This window comes from Otolemur garnettii, unplaced genomic scaffold, assembly GCF_000181295.1.
Source record: "Otolemur garnettii isolate 467f Iridium unplaced genomic scaffold, OtoGar3 scaffold00249, whole genome shotgun sequence".
Taxonomy (NCBI): Eukaryota; Metazoa; Chordata; class Mammalia; order Primates; family Galagidae; genus Otolemur; species Otolemur garnettii.
Genome location: NW_003852644.1, coordinates 1,234,062 through 1,253,213, shown reverse-complemented (window position 1 = coordinate 1,253,213; position 19,152 = coordinate 1,234,062). Strand labels below are relative to the sequence as shown.

Sequence of the window (19,152 nt, the reverse complement as noted above, 5' to 3'; positions counted from 1 at the left end):
GGTTGGCCTAGGTAGGGCAGGCAAGTGGTGACTGCAGGACACCTAGAGCAGCCTTCCTTTACTGGGACTGAGGGAAGGAGCTGGGAGTACCCAGAGCCAGGAGATTTGCACAGGCATAAGACAGCTGCATCCCCATGGGAGGGGCAGCTAAGAGACACAAAAGGAGCCCAAGGGCCTGGGAGGGAGGCTCAGGAAGAACTCCCTTCTCACCCCCAAGACTCACTATGACCCAAGGATGGGTGCCCAGAATAAAGAAATGCAATGCCACGTAGGTGCCTCAGGGGTGTGTGGCTAGCCATGGGGACAGCTGGGCCCTCCCTCACAAATGCTCCCTTCTCCCTTCAGACTCAGGTTCCTGCTCATTCCCCTTCCACTTCCCCACACCTTCTCCCAGACAAATGAAACGTCCAGCATTGGCTGATCCATAGAGACAGAAAGTAGATTAGAGCTGCCTGGGCCTGTGTAGGATGGGGAGTGACTATTAGTGGCCATATGGTGTTTCTGGGTGATGAAAATGTTCTGAACTAGATAAAGGTGACAACTGCATAACAGTGTTAGTGTGCTAAATGCCACTGAATTATGTAGTTTAAAATGGACAAAATGATGAATTTTACACTGCACGAATTTCATCTCAATAATAAAAAATGCTTTTAAACAAATCACACTTTATTACAATACAAATGCTCTAGCTCTGACACGTGCATTTCTTTATTATACAAGAAGAAAGAGGGCAATGACAGTGCTGGGGCAGGCTATGGGCAGCTCCTATCCTCCCAGTGCACCCAACGTGGGCAGAGGGGAATGGGGCCCTGGGGTCCCAGAGACAGTATGAGCTGCACCAGGAGAGCTGAAGAGCGAAGGCCACACTGTGTCCCGGGTGCTCAGCGAATCTGGTGTGCAGATGTGGGGGACACAGGGTACAGAGGAAGCAGAGATATGAGCTACGGTCCTCTGAGAGCCAAGCTGGCCCCTACCCCAATCTTGAGCTGCCCAGTGTGGCACTAGGGCCACCTTGGAGGAGACTCTTTCTCACCGTGTACTTGTCCCACTTCTTCTCAGGATCATAAGGTTCCCAGCGGCTGGCAGGGAAGATGTGCTTGTTCTTCTCATACCAGCTCCTCAGCACCACTTTGCCTGCGTGCGACTAGGGAAGAGAGGAGGCCCTGGTCCCGCTGCTCTGGCCCGCTTGTCACCCTCCCTTGCCCTTGACTTCTCCACAGCTCAGTAGCCCTGGCACCATACCTCATCCTTCTCCACTGTGGCATCACTGAGCAGCCGTACATCATCATGAACATCAAAATTAAAGAGTGGCCCTGTAGGACAGACACAAACATCCTAATGTCATGCCGCTGCCCCTATAATATCAGCAGCAAGCTGCCATTGGGAGGCCGGGCCAGGAGCACTCACCACTCTTTCCTCGCGCTTTGGTGACGATGAAGTCGTAGAAGCTGTGATGCTAGGAGCCAAGGGCAGGAATAGTGATGGCTTGATGGCCCATCTTCACCTCTCCCACCCTTGTCCACAGGCCAGATTCCACACCCACCAGCCCAAGCCAAAGAACCCAAAGCAGAATGGGGACCCTTCTGCTAAAGTCCGGGGGTGTGGCAACTGTGTGACCCAGGGCTGAAGGTACTCACATGGGGGATGATTAAGTCCTCCTTGATGTACATGAGCTGCTCGACCCCTGCTGACCTGAGTGGAGAAAGGCAGGAAGGTACAGACGGTACCCTCTGCCCAGGGACAGAGGAAGCTGCCTGCCAAGGGGAGCCAGTGCTGAATGCTGTGACGTGGCAGCCACAGTGCTTTGGGGAAAGCTCCATAGTTTGGTGAGCCCAGGACTAGTGCCCCACTGTCCACCACCACCTTTGGGCTCAGAAACCACAGCTGACGCTCTCTCCTTAGCTCTCTAGGTAGGAGAGAGGGAAGAAGAGCCTGATCCTCCTCCCTTAGGAGTGCCACCCCCAGCACACACCTTCCTATGCTGGTAGCAGTCATGCCGGCTGTCTGGTGCCGAGGCAGGGACAGGTGCTGCACGCGCGCGCGCGCGCGCGCACACACACACACACACACACACACACCCATGCCCGCACCTGAGCTCACTGAAGTCTTTACGAAGGATCTCTAGCGCCTTCTGCAGGAATTGCTGCATCGTGTTGCCCTTTTTCATCTGTGCAAGCAGCCAAAGCCAGAACCCCGAGAAACAAGGGGTTGGGAAGGGAAGATAGAAGCCTGGAGAATGACTCTCCAGAAGGCCAAGGCCAAGGACACTGCTGAAGACTATAGAGCCTTCATATAGGTCTGAAGGGGCTGGGCCCTCCACCTTGCTACTCTCAGGATCCCCCAAAGCTTCCAAAGGCAGGATTGCCAGTTCCTCCCCTCTGAACCTAAGGCAGCCTGAGCCCCAGGGGAAAAGGAAACAGGCCCCTTGCTGCCTACCTTGACAGTCCGACGGTGCCCAGAGCCATCCCAGTAACTGAAGGTGATTTCAATCTCCTCACCTGCAAAGAAGATTGCCTTTTGGTCACAAGACCCAGGTGTCCAACCCTAAACTGGGAGCTTCCATAAGGTACTATGGCAGGAGGGACAGCCTGGGCCCCTGGCCTGGCCTCTAGGGCCCCAGTGCCAGGCCCTGTGCATCCAACGCCATGAGCACTCACTCTTGATCTTCTCCTGCTTGGCCTCCCACTCCTGCCGCAGCTCTTCCCGGAGCCGATTCTCCTCCTCCTGGGACAGGAACAGGCAGAGGAGTCAGGCCAGGGTTGCTTAGTCTCCCCTAGGCCCAGAGTTGGGGCCAGTACCAGGGCCAGGCAGCCTTTTACCTCACGGTCTCGGTCAGGCAAAAAGCTTGTGTCCACATCTGGGTTCTTCCCCAATTTCCTCTTCTTTGTGGTGATCTCTGGAGCAAAAGGAAGCAGAGAAGGTCATCTTAACAGTCTTAGCATTATTACAAAAATGGTTTGGGTTTCTCAACCCCCAAGGGTCTCCTGAGCACACTTTTGAGAACTACTGAATCAGACAACAAGCCTGATGCTCCAGGGCAGGGCTTCTGGAGCCTGGTGGCACATTAGAATCACAGGTAGAAAGCAGCACCCATAGCACAATGGTTAGGGCGCCAGCCACATACACCAAGGCTAGTGGGTTCAAACCCAGCCCAGGCCAGCTAAAACAATGAAAACTGCAACAACAACAAAAAAATATCTGGGCATTGTGGCGGATGCCTGTAGTCCCAGCTACTTGGGAGGCTGAGGCAAGAGAATCGCTTAAGCCCAAGAGTTTGAGGTTGCTGCGAGCTGTGACGCCATGGCACTCTACCGAGAGTGACATAGTAAGACTATGTCTCAAAAAAAAAAAAAAATCACAGGTAGAGCTTCAAAGAACTTTTTGTCAGGGTCCCATTGCTAGGGCCCCTAAAATGAAACCTTGGGAAGGAAGAGGCCACCAAGAAGTGTTTTGTCAAAGCCCCAGTGACACACAGTGAGGCTGACAACCTTCTCCCCAGGTCTGCATTGTCCAAATCACTACGCCAAGCACTGGCCATGTAGCTAGTGTGATGTGCCACAACGTGCCACTAACATGACTCCTGCTTCTGCTCATATGCTTTACTGTGGCTCCTGGAACACAGAGTGGAAACTGCACATGGCCAACAGGCTCTTCCTCTTGGTAGTGCAGCTACTGTCCCCAGAGCCTGTGGCCACAGCCACACAGCGCTGTCCCTAGCCTCAGCCCCCTCCCACCACGGCTCCTTAGAAATCACAATTTCTTTTTCTTTTTTGAGACAGACTCTCACTTTGTTGCCCAGGGTAGAGTGCCGTGGCTTCACAGCTGACAACAACCTCAAACTCTAAGGTTTAAGCAATTCTCTTGCCTCAGCCTCCCAAGTAGCTGGGACTACAGGCATGTGCCACCATGTCCAGCTAATTTTTCTATTTTAAGTAGAGATAGGGTCTTGCTCCTGCTCAGGCTGGTCTCGAACTCCTGAGCTCAAGCAATCTACCTACCTTGGCCTCCCAGAGTGCTTAGTATTACAAGTGTGAGCCACCATGCCAGCAGAATCACAATTTCTAAAATAGCCCAGGCCTGCCATCATGCCCTCCCCTGAGGCCTAGGACACAACTTGCTCCAAATCCTCCAATGTGTCCCCTCTTCCCTACTGTTTCAGTGCACACTGCATCTTGTGACTGCACACTTTCCCCGCTCATTCTGAAGGCCCAACTCAACTGTTCCCCCATGTGACACCTCCCCTGAGACGAGCAAGGCAGCAACCCTGAGTCTCCCTCAGGATGCTGACTTATGTGGCTTCACATAGGAGAGGGACAATGCCCTGTATACCCCTGGTTGGGCACAGCAGAGCTGTGTGGTACAAGGGTACCAGGTTTGGCCTTCTTGAGTTGTCCCTGATGGCCCCTCCTTTTCACAGGTGAGACCTATGGCATCAGACTAGTAGCCACCATTTATGTGACTGGGTAAGTTTATGTTGAAACTAATTAAATAAAATTAACAATCTACTGCCCCACCCACACATGCCACATTGCAAGTGCTGAGCGGCCACCTATGGTTGAGTGGTACCATATTGTATTTGGCAGCTCAGACACAAACATTTTCATCATAGAAAGTTCGGCCAACCAGCCTGGTCTAGACTATCTTCTCCCCTTGGACTATCCTACATGCTACCACCAAAGGACAGCTTCTGGAACCTTCTTGACTAGGCACCAGCCTTGCTGACAGCCTCTCTACTGGTGGCCCCTGCCCAGAGGCTGCAGGCTAGACTCACTCAAGCCTGGCCTCACCTTCCCTTTCCAGCTCCTCCTCATACATGGCCACCTCTTCCTCCTCCTCGCCTCCCTCTTCTTCTTCCTCCAGAGTGAAGGACAGGCTAGAGATCTTCCGCTTAGCCTCTTTCTTGCGTTCCTTCTCTCGAAGCTTCTCCAGCTTCCTATCAGAGCACAGATGACCGTCACACACCACGCTCCACCTTGACCTGGCACAGAGCCACCTACATACTCAGTGTGGGGCCCACTCAGCGCAGGCTGGGTCTTCCCAGCATGCTAGAGGGATTCTACTGCCTGGCTCCCTTCAAGCTCATAGGCAGGGCTCTGATTATTACACAGCACACACAGTAGGCCACTGAGGTCGTAAGAGGAATGGTAGCTGATGAAAGGAAAGGGCCCAGATAGGACTTAGCACCTTCACAGAGGAACAGAAAGGAAGACAAACCACAAAGGTCAGACTTCAGTGTGGGCCCAAAATGGCAAGAAAGAGAAATATAAATCCCAAGCTACATGCTACACCTGTTCCCAAAGCAGGGAATGGGGTTCCCCCAACAAGGTGCAAAAACAGCCTGAGCTGCTCCCAGGCCCCCCAAGCACTGGTTCTATGTGAGCCTGCTCGGGTAAGACCCACAGCTGCAGCTCCTTGGACTGTTCCTTCTTGGCCAGCTGCTTCTCCCGCTCCTTCACCAGTGCCTCCTGCTTGGCCTTCATGTCATTTAGGGTCACCAGACCTGGGAGGCAAGGAGACATGAGGGGAAGGGCCATTACCCTGGGCCAGGAAGAGGGTAGCATGCACGCCCCACTCACCCACGGTGCTGGACTTGAGCTCGGCCTCCACAGCATCATAGTGCGCAGAGAACTTCTTGTCAATGTTGGACTTCATTATGTTCTCCTGCCAGGCAGGAGAGCACCAATGAGGGCAGAGGCAGCTGCCTGGGTTCTAATCCTAGGTCTGCCCCTGACTAACTACAGTGTAACCCTGCAAAAGACATATCCTCATATCCCCTTTTTTCTGTCAATGGAAGGTCCGATGAGGCTAAAAGGGGCTCTTCCAGTGCCAAGGCAGCCGAATGGGATTCTGCTTTGTGATCACTGCAGTGTGCTGGCTCTTCCAGACCTCCTGCTGGGGACCAGTACTCCCTCAGTGGACTGGAGCCACAGGCCTTACTGACCTTTGGCTTTTTCTGGACTCAGCCTTTATTTATTTACTTATTTGTTTGAAACAAAGTCTGATTTTGTTGCCCTGGATACAGTGCCATAGTATCATCATAGCTCACAGCAATCTCAAACTCCTGAGCTCAAGCAATCCTCCTGCCTCAGCCTTCCAGAGTGCTGGGACTACAGATCTGAGCCACCACGCCCCCATCCTTTACCCAGCCTTTAAAATGAAGCTCCTGATGGCTCAGCACCCATAGCACAGTGGTTAGGGCGCCAGCCACATACACTGAGGCTGGCAGGTTTGAGCCTGGCCTGAGCCAGCTAAACAATGACAACTGCAACAAAAAATAGCCAGATGAGGGTGGCGCCTGTGGCTCAGTGAGTAGGGTGCCAGCCCCATATACCGAGAGTGGCGGGTTCAAACCCGGCCCTGGCCAAACTGCAACAAAAAATAGATGGGCGTTGTGGCAGGCACCTGTAGTCTCAACTACTCAGGAGGCTGAGGCAAGAGAATTGTTTAAGCCCAGGAGTTGGAAGTTGCTGTGAGTTGTGACACCACGACACTCTACCAAGGGCAATAAAGTGAGACTCTGTTTCTAAAAAAAAAAAAAAAATAGCCAGACATTGTAGCAGGCGCCTATAGTCCCAGCTACTTGGGAGGCTGAGGCAAGAGAATCGCTTAAGCCCAAGAGTTTGAGGTTACTGTGAGCTGTGATGCCATGGCACTCTACCGAGGGCAACATAGTGAGACTCTGTCTCAATAAAAATAAATAAATAAAAATAAAATGAAGCTTCTGAGACCTAAGCCAGGAGTGTCAGGGGAGGGCAGAAAAAGAAAGCATGGCTGGAGGTTGGCCCTCTCTGAGCAGTTTTCCTCCCTCTCATGCCTGATGTTGTCAACAACTTCCCATGAAGCCTCCTCTCTTCAGCCTCAGCCCTAGGCCACTTGGTACTAATAGATTTTTCTCCAACTGGTGGCCACCAAAGGAAGGGGTCAGCAGCGGAATACACCTTTAGCTTGCCAGAGAGTCCCCATTGAGACGGCAGGGCCAGAGCATGAGGAGCAACCTCAGGAGCAACCTGAGGTTCTGCAGGGCCTCAATGTGGAAGCTGTTTCCTTGGGCGTGGCTTCCCTACTTACTTGCGGGAGGAACCTGCTCTCCCTTCCAGCCCTGAGTCTGCTCTTCTGCTGAGTCTCCCCCAATGGCTCATCCTCCATACCTGACCACCCACTATCACAGGCCCTCACCAGAGTGCTGGGTGAACAGCTGGCATCCCAGACACTCCTGCCCACCTGCCCTTGTCACAGGTGCACTGGCCATACCTGGCTCCTGCCTCTCCTACAGGGACAGCCTGCCCTTCCCGGTAGCACTGGATCAGGGCAGAGGCCTGACTCTGAGGGCTGAGGGGCCAGGAGGAGCCCGACACCCATCCCCCATTGTCACCAAGAAGAAACACTAACTGTAGCTCCCTCCTGGTGGAGACTTATCACAATCTAGAGGTCTCAGCCTCTGAGAAGGCCCGATGCTGGGCTCATTTTACACGAGGGGACTATCGCCGGCTCACTTCTATCTCACACCCGAGGTCACCCACCAAGGCTCCCGCCTCCCTCTCGCAGTCAGCGCTCGGGATCGCTTAGGGCTAGAGTGTCGCGCCCGGGCAGCCAGGGGGCCTGAGCGGCGCGTGTGCTCTAAGGCGCCAGGGCCGGCCCGCACCTCCGCGATCCGCTGCTTCATCTGCTCCATTTGCTCGCGCTGCTTCTCCCGCTTCTTCATCAGGTGCATGGCGCGGCCCGCCTCGCTCGCGGCGCCCTTGTACTGAGCCATGGCGGCGGCGGCGGCGGCGGCGGCGGCTACAGCAACGGAGTCTTAGAAGCGCCGGCGGCGGCGGCAGCGGCGGCGACTGCAGTGCAGTCAGCTGACGCCCGCGCCGTGACGTCAGCTACTAGTAGACGCACGGGCGCCCCGCCCCGCGCCGGCTGTCCTGCGATGTGGCTGTCTCCCGCCCCGCCCCTCAGGACCAGGCGCCCTGTGCTTCCTCGACGTTAGCCCTACTGAAGCTGCGCCTCCACTTGCCTGACTCCCTCTTTTTGACCCCAAGGTTGGGCCACTCCCTCCACTTCACTAATGTTGACTCCAGCCCTACGCCTAACGCCTCGATCACCCAGCTTCCTCCCTGAGGCCTGGCCTGGGTTCTCACCGCAACCCCCCTTCTCTCCCCACCTTAAGTCGTTGCTCTGCTTCAACTTAATCCCCCATCCAAAGTGCTGGGCCTGGATCCCTTCTGCCTCCTACTTTTGATGCAGAGTCCTCTCTTCCCCCGCATTAACCACTGAGGGTCAAAGTCCTGGTGCCAGCATTACTCACTGGATGAAGAATGTGATCTTTAAGTCAGAAAGTGGCCAAATGAGAACCCCAACCCACAGAGCCAAAGCCCTGCCAAGTACTCAACTTTGGGGAAATAAACCAAAAGATCCAGGTTTAGTTTCAACAGTTTTATTGGGAGGTTTTGTTTCCTGTGAAGTACACTAGAGGTGGAAGAAGGGGCACATCCACTTCAGGAGCAGGAAAGGCAGGGGCGGGGCACAGCGGGTAGGGATCCATTTCCCACCTCCTTCTGCTATGCTCACACTTTCTCTCTCAACCAGGACCACAGAACACAAACACAAAGAGGAGAAGCAAAAACAGCAAAAGCAACCTCCAAGGGGCCACACCCAAGCCTTCTCCCTTCCCCAGGCTGACTAGGGCTGAGAGGGGAAGGGCTGCACACACTCAGACAGGGCAGGGCTAAGTTAATAAATTAGAATAAATTAGGGGGAAGAATGCAATTTTGTGCTAGGAGGGCCCCTTCTCTCCGACACACACCATGTGAGAGTTGGTGGGGGGAGGCAGGGGGCATCTCCAAAGGCCACTACAGTGGGAGTAAGAGCGATAGGGGCAGAGTCAGCTATTCCTCCACATTCTTCCCAGAGCAGAAGAATTAGGGGTGGGGGGAAGACACACACAAGGAGAGGAACCCTCTTTTCCTAGGATAAGGGAGGGCCAAGAAAGAAGATGCTACCTCCCAACTCCCAAACCACTGCTAACGTTAAGGATTTGGTCAGTGAATCAATAAGGTGGGTGATGGGAATGTGATGGGGGAAGAGGAGGATGCTGGAAACAGGGGTGTCCAGCCACACCATCTCCCCAGCCCTCGAGCAGAACAGACACAGGTGGGAGGAGGGCAGCAGGGGCTGGGGCAGGGGCAGCAATCACTGGTCAGCTTCTCCAAAGACGTCATTCTGTTTGCGCTTCATGTTCTCAAAGTCAAAGGCTGAACCAGCCATGCGTTTGTAGATGTCTTTAATGTCATTGCAGGTTGTCTCAAAGTGTGTGGTGGCATCATAGGAGCACGAACAGAACACCTGGAAACAGCCAGAGCCCGGGACCTGGTGTGAGTTGGGCAGGGGCCCTGGGTGGACAGCCAGGAACTAGGGTCTGGACAGGCTGCTTACCTGACTCTCGGAACCATCATCAATGGGCTCATACAAGTCACTGATAGCCACAAACCTGAGGAACAGATGGAGAGGAGACAGACTTCACTAGAGGCCTTGCCTCTCTTTGTCGTCAGCCACAGTTCCTGGCCTTCCACCCCCTCTCCCTTTGGGGCTCATCCCAGTCCCTCACTTCTGGTCAATAGGCTCCAGCAGCTCCAGCGCTGGCTCCACCTCCTTTTCAGGCTCCGTGGTCTCCACTGTAGTACTGGCAATGGCAATGTACTTGCCTTGCGCCGCCACATTGTGTGCATAGGAAATCATGCACACGTAGATGTCTGGCCAGAGGAAGCACCATGTTAATGCAGACCAGAGGCACTTGCCACATGCAGAGACGGCTTCTAGGCACCAGACACAATTCTGGCCTGCCTGCCCCTCTGCAGCCCCACATAGTAGCCAGCATCCAACATGTCACGTTCACAGAGAAGAGTTCAAGCCACCCAAACCCTAGGGCTCTAAGTTGTGACTACAACATGGGTTCCATTTTTTTCTGTGGAGGTATCAGGCAGGGTGCCCCAAGGCTTATGGGGAGGGGCAGAGCTACCCCAAGGAGAACACACCAGAGGAGTCAGTTACACCGTGGTCTGGCTACCTGACTTCCTGTTGACCTGGTTCTGGGGGATGATGATTTGGCAGGAGTTGGCATCATTGGTGTTCTTGATGGGGTGGCTAAGGATACATATGATGCGGATAACCTGGCCAGCCTTCCGCACGCGGTCTGGTACGTAACTGGGGTCACAGATCAGCTGCTTGCAGCGGGCCACCTGTTAAGGGACGAGAAGGCCTTGCTCTTGTCAGATCATTCTCCTCAGTGCCTGTGGGGCTGGGCCCACAGTGAGGGTGGGCAGCTCTGACAGTCAGGGTGCTCTAATCTGTCACCTCTGCCCCTCCTATAGCACACAACCCTACCCTACAGTTCAGGAAAGTGGGCCCCAACACACAGAGCTGGGCAACCCCCCATGCAGAGACACTTTAACCAAGAATAGTTTCTGGACCACAGATATAGCATATGGCTTTTTTTTTTTTTTTGAGACAGAGTCTTACTTAGTAACCCTAGGTAGAGTGCTATGGCATCATAACTCACAACCTCAAACTTTGGGCTCAAGCGATCCCCTTGCCTCAGCCTCCCAAGTAGCTGAAACTATAGGCACCTACCACAACACCCGACTAGTTTTTTTTTGTTTGTTTGTTTGTTTGGTTTTTTTTGACAAGGTCTCGCTTTTGCTCAGTCTGGTCTTGAACTCCTAAGCTCAACCAATCCACCTGCCTCAGTCTCCCAGAGTACTGGGATTATAGGCATGAGCCACCACACCTGGCCCAGCATATGGCCTTTTTTTTTCTTTGAGACAGAGTCTCACTTTATCACCCTCAGTAGAGTGCCGTGGCATCACAGCTCACAGCAACCTCCAACTCCTGAGCTTAGGTGATTCTCTTGCCTTAGCCTCCTGAGTAGCTGGGACTATAGGCACCCACCACAATGCCTGGCTATTTTTTTTTTGTTGTTGTTTTTGTTGCAGTTTGGCCAAGGTCAGGGTTGAACCTGCCACCCTCGATATATGGGGCCAGCACTCTATCCACTGAGCCACAGGCACTGCCCCAGCATATGGCCTTTGAAAGAGATCTCTCGCCAACAGTCATGGCTCCATATACTTCTTTTGGACCCCGATTCCCAGCTCCAAAGTTCTCAGAGTCAAGCTTTTTGGGAACAGAGGCCCTAAGGTAGCCAAGCCAGGCCCCCACCATGGTGACCATACTACATAGGGGAGACTCACCTCTCCCTCAGACTTCACACCCACCACCTTGCCATTCTCCATGATAATATCGTCCACAGGCTTATTCAGCATATATGTCCCTCCGTAGATGGCACTCAACCTGTAGGGAGGAGGATGATGGTGAAGGCCCCTTCCCAGGATAAATGGGGACCAGTTCTACTGTACTGGTCTACCAGCACAGTGCAGAGGCTTCCCCAGGCAGGCAGAAATCAGGTGACCCTGTGATTCATCCCAGCTCTTATCACTGCTACAAACTCTGGCCCATCTCAGCTTGCTCCTTTTTCTCTAGAGCTGCCCTCATGAGTGTGGCATGAGGTAACAGTTAGCTCCACACAGAAAGAACCTAGGGGACCAAAATGAAAGACTCTGGAGAATGGCCAGTTCCCAGCTAAGCCCTGACTCAAGGTTCCCCAGGCCCTGGGCCCAGTTCTGGTGCTGCAAGGAGCTGAGCAAACCACATTTGTGAAGACCTGGTTCTCTGACTTGCCCTTAGCACATTGGGGTTCTACCCCTAGTACCCTCAAATGACGTGAAGTAAATGAAGATCATAGATTAGAAAGTATGAAGTTATACAGAAATGCTCAATAGGGTGATTTCTGTTTTAGGTCTTAGTCCAAATCAGTCAGTAATGCCAACTCAAAAAGGCTATGTTCTCACCTTGCAAACCCCTGAGGCAGCTCACCCAAGCCATAGAGAGGGTATAAATATGGGCTCTTGCCATACCGAGCCAGGGACTCGCTGTACAACTTGATGCGGTTAATTGTCTCAAGACAGGGCTGGTCCAGGTAGCTGGGGGACAGGATCAGGTGAGATACTCCAACAGCAGTACCCTTGGCTCACTCCCACCCACCCAGGCACTGGGCCAGCCTTCCCACCACCCTGAATGGCCTGGGGAAGATGTGAGTCAAATGTAGAGAGACATGCTGGGTAGGCGGAGGGAGCTGTAGGCAGAGAGAATAGTAGGCAGATGTAGGGAGGGTGGGGGCAGGCCAGGTGAGGGGGCTGCCGCCACATCAGCTTCCCCTCACTCATCAGTGCGGTACAGCGCCAGGGCATGACCAGTGAAATCGATGACATCTTGGCCCAGGTCAAACTTCCGGTAGACATCACGCATGCTAGTAGTCTGGGGGTCGACACCCTCAAAGGTCTTGGGGTCATTCTCATCAAAGTTTGCCACAAACACCAAGAACTTGCGGAAGCGCCGTTTCTCAAACATGCCCATCAGATCTGAGGAAGGTGGTATGAGGAGACCATTGATACCAGTAGAACATGAAAGTCTCTTTCCCAAGAGAGCAGACCAAAAAGCAGGTACCCTAGCTCCCACCTGAGCTATCACGTAACCTGAGGTCAATCCCTGTACCCTCTCAGCCTCGGTTTCCCCACCTGGAGGTTGGACTAGACAGGCTCTGAAGATCCTCCTGGCTCTAAGACACAGGGATGTCTTGGGGGTCCAGAGAGGCCCTGCCAAAGGCTGAAGTCTTTCAAAAAGTAATCCCCCTCTGGGTGGCACCCGTTACTGAGTGGGTAGGGCGCCAGCCACATACATACAGGCTGGCAGGTTCGAACCTGGCCTGGGCCAGCTAAGAAAAAAAGCAACAATGACAACTGCAACAAAAAAATAGCCAGGCTACTTGGAGGCTCAGGCAAGAGACTCACTTAAGCCCAAGAGTTTGAGGTTGCTGTGAGCTGTGATGCCCTGGCACTCTACCCAGGGTGACGACTTGAAACTCCGTCTCAAAAAAAAAAATTAATCCCCATCCATACCCCTGCTATATGTAGATTTCCCTCTTGGTACCCAGACATAAGGTACCATGGTCCTGTATGAGAAATATGACTTTGGGCAAGGGGGTACCCTACTCTGGACAAGCTACCTTGCTAACTGTTCTGAGAGGGGTCTGCTTCCCCCACTCCACGATTCTGTGGCTCAGGGAATCCATACTCACTGGAAGCCAAGGCCTCAGTCTCAGTAGATGGCACTTTATAGATCTTGCCCCCCTTATAGACAAAGCTGCCCTCTACCACCTTGAAATCCAGGTAGCGAGTCACCTCTGTATACAGTAGCATCTTTACCAGCTGCCCTGTGGGAGAGTAGGGGCACCATCAGCACAGCTTTCCCCAGAAGCTCTAGCTGACCTGGCTGCCACATCTCTGGAGCCGGACCATCCCCTCGTCTTCCCAATCACTCTCAACAATCCTTCCTTCATCCCACTCACCATTGGCCATGAGGAATTTAGGGATCAGGTCAACATTCCAGTCTCGGCCCCGGCCCATGGACTCAGGGGGACCCTCCAGCAACTGGAAACGCTTATATAGCTGTAAGCAGAAGGGAGAGAAATAGACATGCCTCAAAGGACTCCCCCTCCCTCCATCGCCCTCCTGCCCTGAAAATCTGGGAATCTGCTTCAACCCTATGCCCCCATGCAAGAGGTTAACCAGGATGGGTCCGGACAATCTCACCTCCTCCAGAGGTGTGATGGAGGAGCTCTCACCCCCATAGTAGGGGTTCCGGTCCATGTGCAGCACCTTCTTCCCATTCACAGACATGATTCCTGACAGGATGCATTCCTGCGGAGGGGGCAACATTTGCTGCACTCCCACCTGCCCACGTTCCCACCAGCAGCCATGATCTGTTCCCCACAGCACACATGCCCCAATGGACACCTCCATCTACCCCAAGCTGGTCCCCTAATCTAAAATTGAGGGCCACAGCTTTGTGTGACCACAATCTCCTTTCTAACCTTGCTGGGCAAATAAGTGAACAAGGAGGAGAGAGGCTTTGAGGGAGGCAGAGCATCCAGTGCCAACGTGCCAAGAAAGTCATCTATCTCCGCAGAACACACAAAAAGGCGGACAAGACACAATGAGCCATAGAGAAGACCCAAATACATGGCAAAAAGCACCCAAAGGGAAGCTAAGAAAGGCTTAGCACCGTCCTTGAAATCTCAGGCCCCACCCTGGGCTGCTCTTTCTTCAAACAGCAGGAACCCCTGACCCTCCGCCGCCATGTTCACGGGAGGGGCGTCTAGGCCTGGACTGAGAAAGAAGAGTCTCTCAGATGAACCCGCCAATGCGGTTTGGGGGGAAAGGGAAAGATGAACACCCTCACTGTCACTAGCCCAAGGACAAAAGCTGTAGATACTACTACGCCTGCGGTCTCCATGGGAAACTGGGGTGGGGTAGAGGGAATGCAGTCACTGCCCTCACTGTTGCTTCTTCAGGAACATTCCCTGGGTCCCCTAGCCCCACAAGAAATCTGACAGGCAGGATGAGGGCTCACCCTGGGGAAGCCCCTGGACCTCAGGCCCTTGTACTTCATCCTTACCGGGAATATCACAAGATGGAGGGGATGCTGGGCAAGTGATGGTTGGGGGCTGAATGGGCGGGGTCGGGGTTACCGGCCCAAGCTGGGGTGCGTTTTCCGGCCCACCACGCAGGGGTAGGTAAGATCGGAGAGGACCAGGATCCGGGGGGTCGAGGGGGAGGGTATAAGGGGGACCCCTTCGGGGAGACAGAGCGATAGCAGCGAGGAGAGACGACGTCGCGGGGGAGGGGGAATGGCGAGGTGGGCACGGCGCTGGCTTTTCGGGACCCGAATGCAGAAGACGGCAGTGATGAGAGGATGGGGGCGGCGGCTGCATCATCGCAGAGGGTAAGGAGGGCACAATGCAAGGCCAAGACCGCACTTACAGTGAGGCCGGTCCCCAGCACGATCACGTCGTATTCCTCGTCCATGGTTAGGGCTCGATGTCAGCGCCCGCTGGGCTCCTCCTCCTCCTTCCACAGCAGTCGCTGCCGCCGCCGCAGCCGCCGCACTGGACCAAAGATGGCGGCGCGACCGACGCTGCCCGACCCCTCCGCCGCGTCAAAGAGTCCCGCCCCCTTCCACTGCCCTGTCGCGCCCGGCTGGTGCCACTGCCTTCCCGGCCCTCCTTTTGGTAGACCTACCAGGGTCCCAGCCACAGCAACAGTACGCCTCCGTGGGCGACCTGCTCGCCAAGAGCCTAAAGAAGAGCAGGGCGGGGCGGGGCCGGTGGCTGGTGCTGCGGCCCGAAAGGGATCCGTGCGCGGGAGCTGCGCGCGCCCTGCCCCGCCCCACCCCAGGGAGGCTCGCGCGCGTCGCTGCAGCAACCGGGAGCGGCACCCCCACGGACCCGAAAGCTGCTTTTGTCACCAAGGAGCTAAAGCAAAGCACCACATTGCCCTGACCGCCCCTTTCCTATTCTAACCGGTTAGGGGCTCAGTTCGCTAAACACCTCCCCGGCCCTCTGGATCTCAGAGATGCCTTCCCAGTCTCCCATGCTTGGCCTGGCTGGGCCACATCTGCTGCTTCTTCCCACATCCCTCAGGCCAAAATGAGTGGCATGAAACCCAACACATGGCAATCCATCTTTATTTTATTAGGAAGGAAAAAACTGAGCACCCCAGTCTCTTGCTAACATGCCAGAAACCCAGGGAGCACACCCTGCCCACCTGTCCTGGTGGTCCCTTCCCTCTCAGGCCACAGAAATAAACCTCAGGGTATTGCTTGTTAGCACAACATCACAAAAAACGATAAGCAACTTGGGGCAGAGTTTAGTACTTCCACATCCCCTAAACTCAGGGAGCCCCATAAACCTCAAGGAGGTAGCATCTGCTACACAAAGCACTATAAACAGCAATAGATAAGTGGTGGAGAGATAAGAATAAATAAGGAAAAAGGCAGAGGGAAAAAACTGGACTGAGAAACAATGTCCTCCACTCCTCACAATGACTGGGCCTGGGAGATGTGTCTACTATCTATGCAGAGTATGTACACCTTGTTGGTAAGGAGGCAGCCCCGGAGAAGACCTTCAGTGGGCTGATGAGGGAGCAAGACTGACTGAAGGGAACTTGAGGTTCATGCTATGGTAGGAAGAGGGGAAACTCTTCAGTCCAGGGTGCCATAGGTGGGAAAATGACAACCTGGACACCATCATGCCCCCAACCCTTCCCCTACTGGCACAGGGTCACACAATCTGGGTCAAAGAGATGGTGGAGCCCTTGTGGTCATCAAAGCGATCCATGGTCTTGAGGCTGAGGATCATGTGCAGGCCATAGGTGAAAATGAAGAGCATGAACAGTGAGGTGAGCAGCCCCATCCAGATGCCTGGAGAGAAGAAGCCTGCACAGTCGCTGGCGTAGGAAAACTGCTCACCGGTCACATTGAAAGCCTGGATCTGGGAACACACAGATGCAGGTCAGAAAAGACCATGTGGCCCCACAGACAGAAGGTCCAGCAAGGACTGAGACAGGGAAGCACAGCCCAAGTGATGCAACCATTCTTTAGGCCTCTCCTCCCCTCGCTACTGGGGCTCTGCTCCCATCACCCCGGCTCCCCCACCTGAAGCTGAGCCCTTCCTGCTTCACACCTGGAAGTCGTGAAGAGTCACTTCCCAGGATGAGGGCTGTGTGCGAGCCACAAGGAGGCTGCCTTTCTTGCTATCACTGCTGACATACTTGCAGTGGAAGGAGTATATGCTGGGCCCTGTGACCTGAGAAGCATTGAAGTAGACAACAGAGCCATTGCTGTGGATTTCGAGGTGCTCCATGGTAAACCATTTCCGGGCAGACACTGGGTAGAAGCGGTTGGCCAGAACGAACCTGGGGAAGGAGGCAGGGGTATAAGATAAGCTCAGGACAGTGGAGCCACACCAGCCCACCCACATCTGAACCACCTCCAGGACTCACTTGAATGTCACTGTAGTACCAAAGAGCTGTTCATAGGTCAGCGAGAGCCTGTAGGGCAAGAGTAAGAGACACACTGTCAGGCTGAGGGCCTTGAGTGCTTTAGAGGAGCAGGTCCCTTGAGTCTGCTCCTAACTAAGCTTCCCCAGGTCCTTGCACCCTCTAGAAGAGGCAGTGTCCTCACTTGACAGGAAAACTGAGGATTCAGTCACATTACAGGTCAGGAACAGAGCTGGGTGCAGCACCTAGCTCTGGGGTGCAGGATCTCCCCACTTTAGGGCTCCTTTCTCTGAGCTTACTGCACCTCCTTTGTCTTCCTCTTAGAATTACTGAGGTGCGGCTCGGCGTCTGTGGCTCAAGTGGCTAAGGCGCCAGCCACATATACCTAAGGTGGCGGGTTTGAATCCCCAGCCCGGGCCCGCCAAACAACAATGACGGCTGCAACCAAAAAATGGCCGGGCGTTGTGGCAGGCGCCTGTGGTCCCAGCTACTTGGGAGGCAGAGGCAGGAGACTCGCTTGAGCCCAGGAGTTGGAGGTTGCTGTGAGCGTGATGCCATGGCACTCTACCCAGGGGGATAGCTTGAGGCTCCGTCTCAAAAAAAAAAAAAGAATTACTGAGGTGCCTAGACTGGGCATTGGAGGTGAAGGCAAAAAGGAAGGCATGGGAGCCCTAGCAGTTGCCCACGTGTAGTCCCAGAGGTTTTGCTCAAGGGGGACGTGACAGGTTCTCAAGTAACTATGAGGTCCCAAGCAAAACCCAGCAAGCACAGGAAGGCAGAGCTCTGAGTAACACCCTCTCCAATAGCCTACTAGTGGCCCTATGCCATGATGTGGTACCACAGGCATTTCAGGGTGACTATACCCCACCAAGATCACAGCTATCCCTTTCCCCAAAACACATACCTGATCCCAGCCCCCCACCTTGAGCCCAACCCACATTGGCAGGAAGGTAACCTGTGGTGGTACAGTACTCCCTAGCCTAATGCCCTTACCTGGCAATGGAGTCATTCCAGAAGGAGCCAGTCAGGTTGAGATCCTGCACCCCAAAGGTGAGGGACGTCAGGTCCTCCAAATGGCCCTTGTACATTACAGAGAAGTTTTGGGCCCAGAATAGGATGCGGGGGGCAGTGTCATTATAACTCACAGGGGGATGGATCACATCTGGTGCAGGCTGTTTTTGTAGCAGCTGGCGTCCTAACCCCCCAGCCACCATGGCTACATCACGGGCCACCTATGGAAACACCCAACAAGCCCTTCCTCAACAGCAAGCCCTGACCCAACTGTCATATCCTCCCTCCCCTCCCTACCAGCACTTTGTCTATCATCTAGAAGTCTCAGTGGTCAAAGGCAGCCCTTCCTCCAGGAAGCTTTCTCTGCTAGCCCCTAAGCCCTGATGATATCCCAGTCCCTCAAACTTGGGATCACTTGGACTTAGTGTCCAAGTATGCCACCGACATGGCTCACAGGGTGAGACAGAAGCTTCCCCAGAAGGAAAAAGCAGTACCTCACTGCTCATCCTAGTCCTCTCCAGAGTCAGCCCCAAAGAATTGCTCCACAGGGGTCCTCTGCCTGCTATTTCCCCTACTCTGGAAACCCCAGGGGGACCTTGACTATGGCATGCCCCTCTACCTCTAAGCACTCACCACAATGCCTCTCCCCACTGTTTAAGAGTCCCTGTCATAAGAGCACATACCCTGGAAGGGCGGATCGCCGTGAGGGCCGCTGTATATGGGACATCTTCGGACTTGAGTGTGCTCAGCACCTGCCCAATGACCTCATCTGAAGGATGGGGAAAGCAGACACCCAGGTCAACAGATAGCTCGCTTAAAGGAATACTCCCCACCATGTGCTTTTATTTATTTTTTGAGACAGTGTCTCACTATGTTGTCCTCAGTAGAGTGCCATGGCATCACAGCTCACAGCAACCTCCAACTCTTGGGCTTAAGCAATTCTCCTACCTCAGCCTCCCAAATAGCTGGGACTACAGGCACCTGACACAACACCCGGCTCTGCTTTTATTGATTGATTGATTGATTGAGATAGAGTCTCACTCTCTCGCCCAGGCTAGAGTGCCATGGCATCAGACTTACTCACAGCAACCTCAGACTCCTGGGCTCAGGTGATTCTCCCACCTGGGCCTCCCAGAGTGCTGGGACTACACTGTGAGCCACCTTGCCCAGCCCCCACCATCTGTGTTACAAATCTTTTTTTTTTTTT

The 19,152-nt window shown here is 54.1% G+C and overlaps 3 protein-coding genes across 3 annotated transcripts in view; all 3 read right to left on the bottom strand.

Annotated features, from left to right (window-relative positions):
* Positions 1-665: 665 nt before the first annotated feature.
* Positions 666-7,861, bottom strand: FAM50A (family with sequence similarity 50 member A). The gene is made up of 13 exons (XM_012813193.2): positions 7,643-7,861; positions 5,577-5,661; positions 5,401-5,500; positions 4,788-4,933; positions 2,820-2,896; positions 2,658-2,724; positions 2,437-2,498; positions 2,091-2,167; positions 1,638-1,692; positions 1,408-1,456; positions 1,243-1,313; positions 1,034-1,144; positions 666-890 (listed from the first exon to the last, which is right to left on the bottom strand). The coding sequence occupies exons 1-13, from the start codon at positions 7,751-7,753 to the stop codon at positions 882-884; spliced, it is 1,020 nt and encodes a 339-aa protein (XP_012668647.1). The 5' UTR covers positions 7,754-7,861; the 3' UTR covers positions 666-881.
* A 545-nt stretch (positions 7,862-8,406) lies between these two features.
* Positions 8,407-15,099, bottom strand: GDI1 (GDP dissociation inhibitor 1). Its single transcript, XM_003802569.3, has 11 exons — positions 14,919-15,099; positions 13,689-13,796; positions 13,445-13,544; positions 13,175-13,309; positions 12,260-12,458; positions 11,889-12,020; positions 11,232-11,331; positions 10,052-10,223; positions 9,593-9,737; positions 9,421-9,475; positions 8,407-9,330 (listed from the first exon to the last, which is right to left on the bottom strand). Exons 1-11 carry the CDS (start codon positions 14,961-14,963, stop codon positions 9,178-9,180), a joined length of 1,344 nt encoding a protein of 447 aa, XP_003802617.1. The 5' UTR covers positions 14,964-15,099; the 3' UTR covers positions 8,407-9,177.
* Positions 15,100-15,604: 505 nt separating this feature from the next.
* The window catches only part of ATP6AP1 (ATPase H+ transporting accessory protein 1), a 10,334-nt gene continuing 6,786 nt past the window's right edge, over positions 15,605-19,152 (bottom strand). Inside the window, exons 6-10 of the mRNA XM_003802590.3 lie at positions 18,629-18,714; positions 17,928-18,166; positions 16,938-16,985; positions 16,619-16,850; positions 15,605-16,426 (exon numbers count right to left, since the gene is read on the bottom strand). Of these exons, the coding sequence (XP_003802638.2) occupies positions 16,217-16,426; positions 16,619-16,850; positions 16,938-16,985; positions 17,928-18,166; positions 18,629-18,714 (815 nt within the window). The 3' untranslated portion in view covers positions 15,605-16,216. The remainder of the gene's footprint in view (positions 16,427-16,618; positions 16,851-16,937; positions 16,986-17,927; positions 18,167-18,628; positions 18,715-19,152) is intronic.

Excerpts from the sequence above, each read along its gene's own strand:
- FAM50A (XM_012813193.2), bottom strand. The coding sequence starts at position 7,753 with ATGGCTCAGTACAAGGGCGCCGCGAGCGAGGCGGGCCGCGCCATGCAC. Across the intron at positions 2,725-2,819 it reads TGCCTGACCGAGACCGTGAG|GAGGAGGAGAATCGGCTCCG; the intron begins GTAAAAGGCTGC and ends TTCCTGTCCCAG. Across the intron at positions 2,499-2,657 it reads CAAGCAGGAGAAGATCAAGA|GTGAGGAGATTGAAATCACC; the intron begins GTGAGTGCTCAT and ends TCTTCTTTGCAG.
- GDI1 (XM_003802569.3), bottom strand. The coding sequence starts at position 14,963 with ATGGACGAGGAATACGACGTGATCGTGCTGGGGACCGGCCTCACT. Across the intron at positions 13,797-14,918 it reads TGCTGGGGACCGGCCTCACT|GAATGCATCCTGTCAGGAAT; the intron begins GTAAGTGCGGTC and ends CCCCCTCCGCAG. Across the intron at positions 9,331-9,420 it reads ATGATGGTTCCGAGAGTCAG|GTGTTCTGTTCGTGCTCCTA; the intron begins GTAAGCAGCCTG and ends GGCTGTTTCCAG.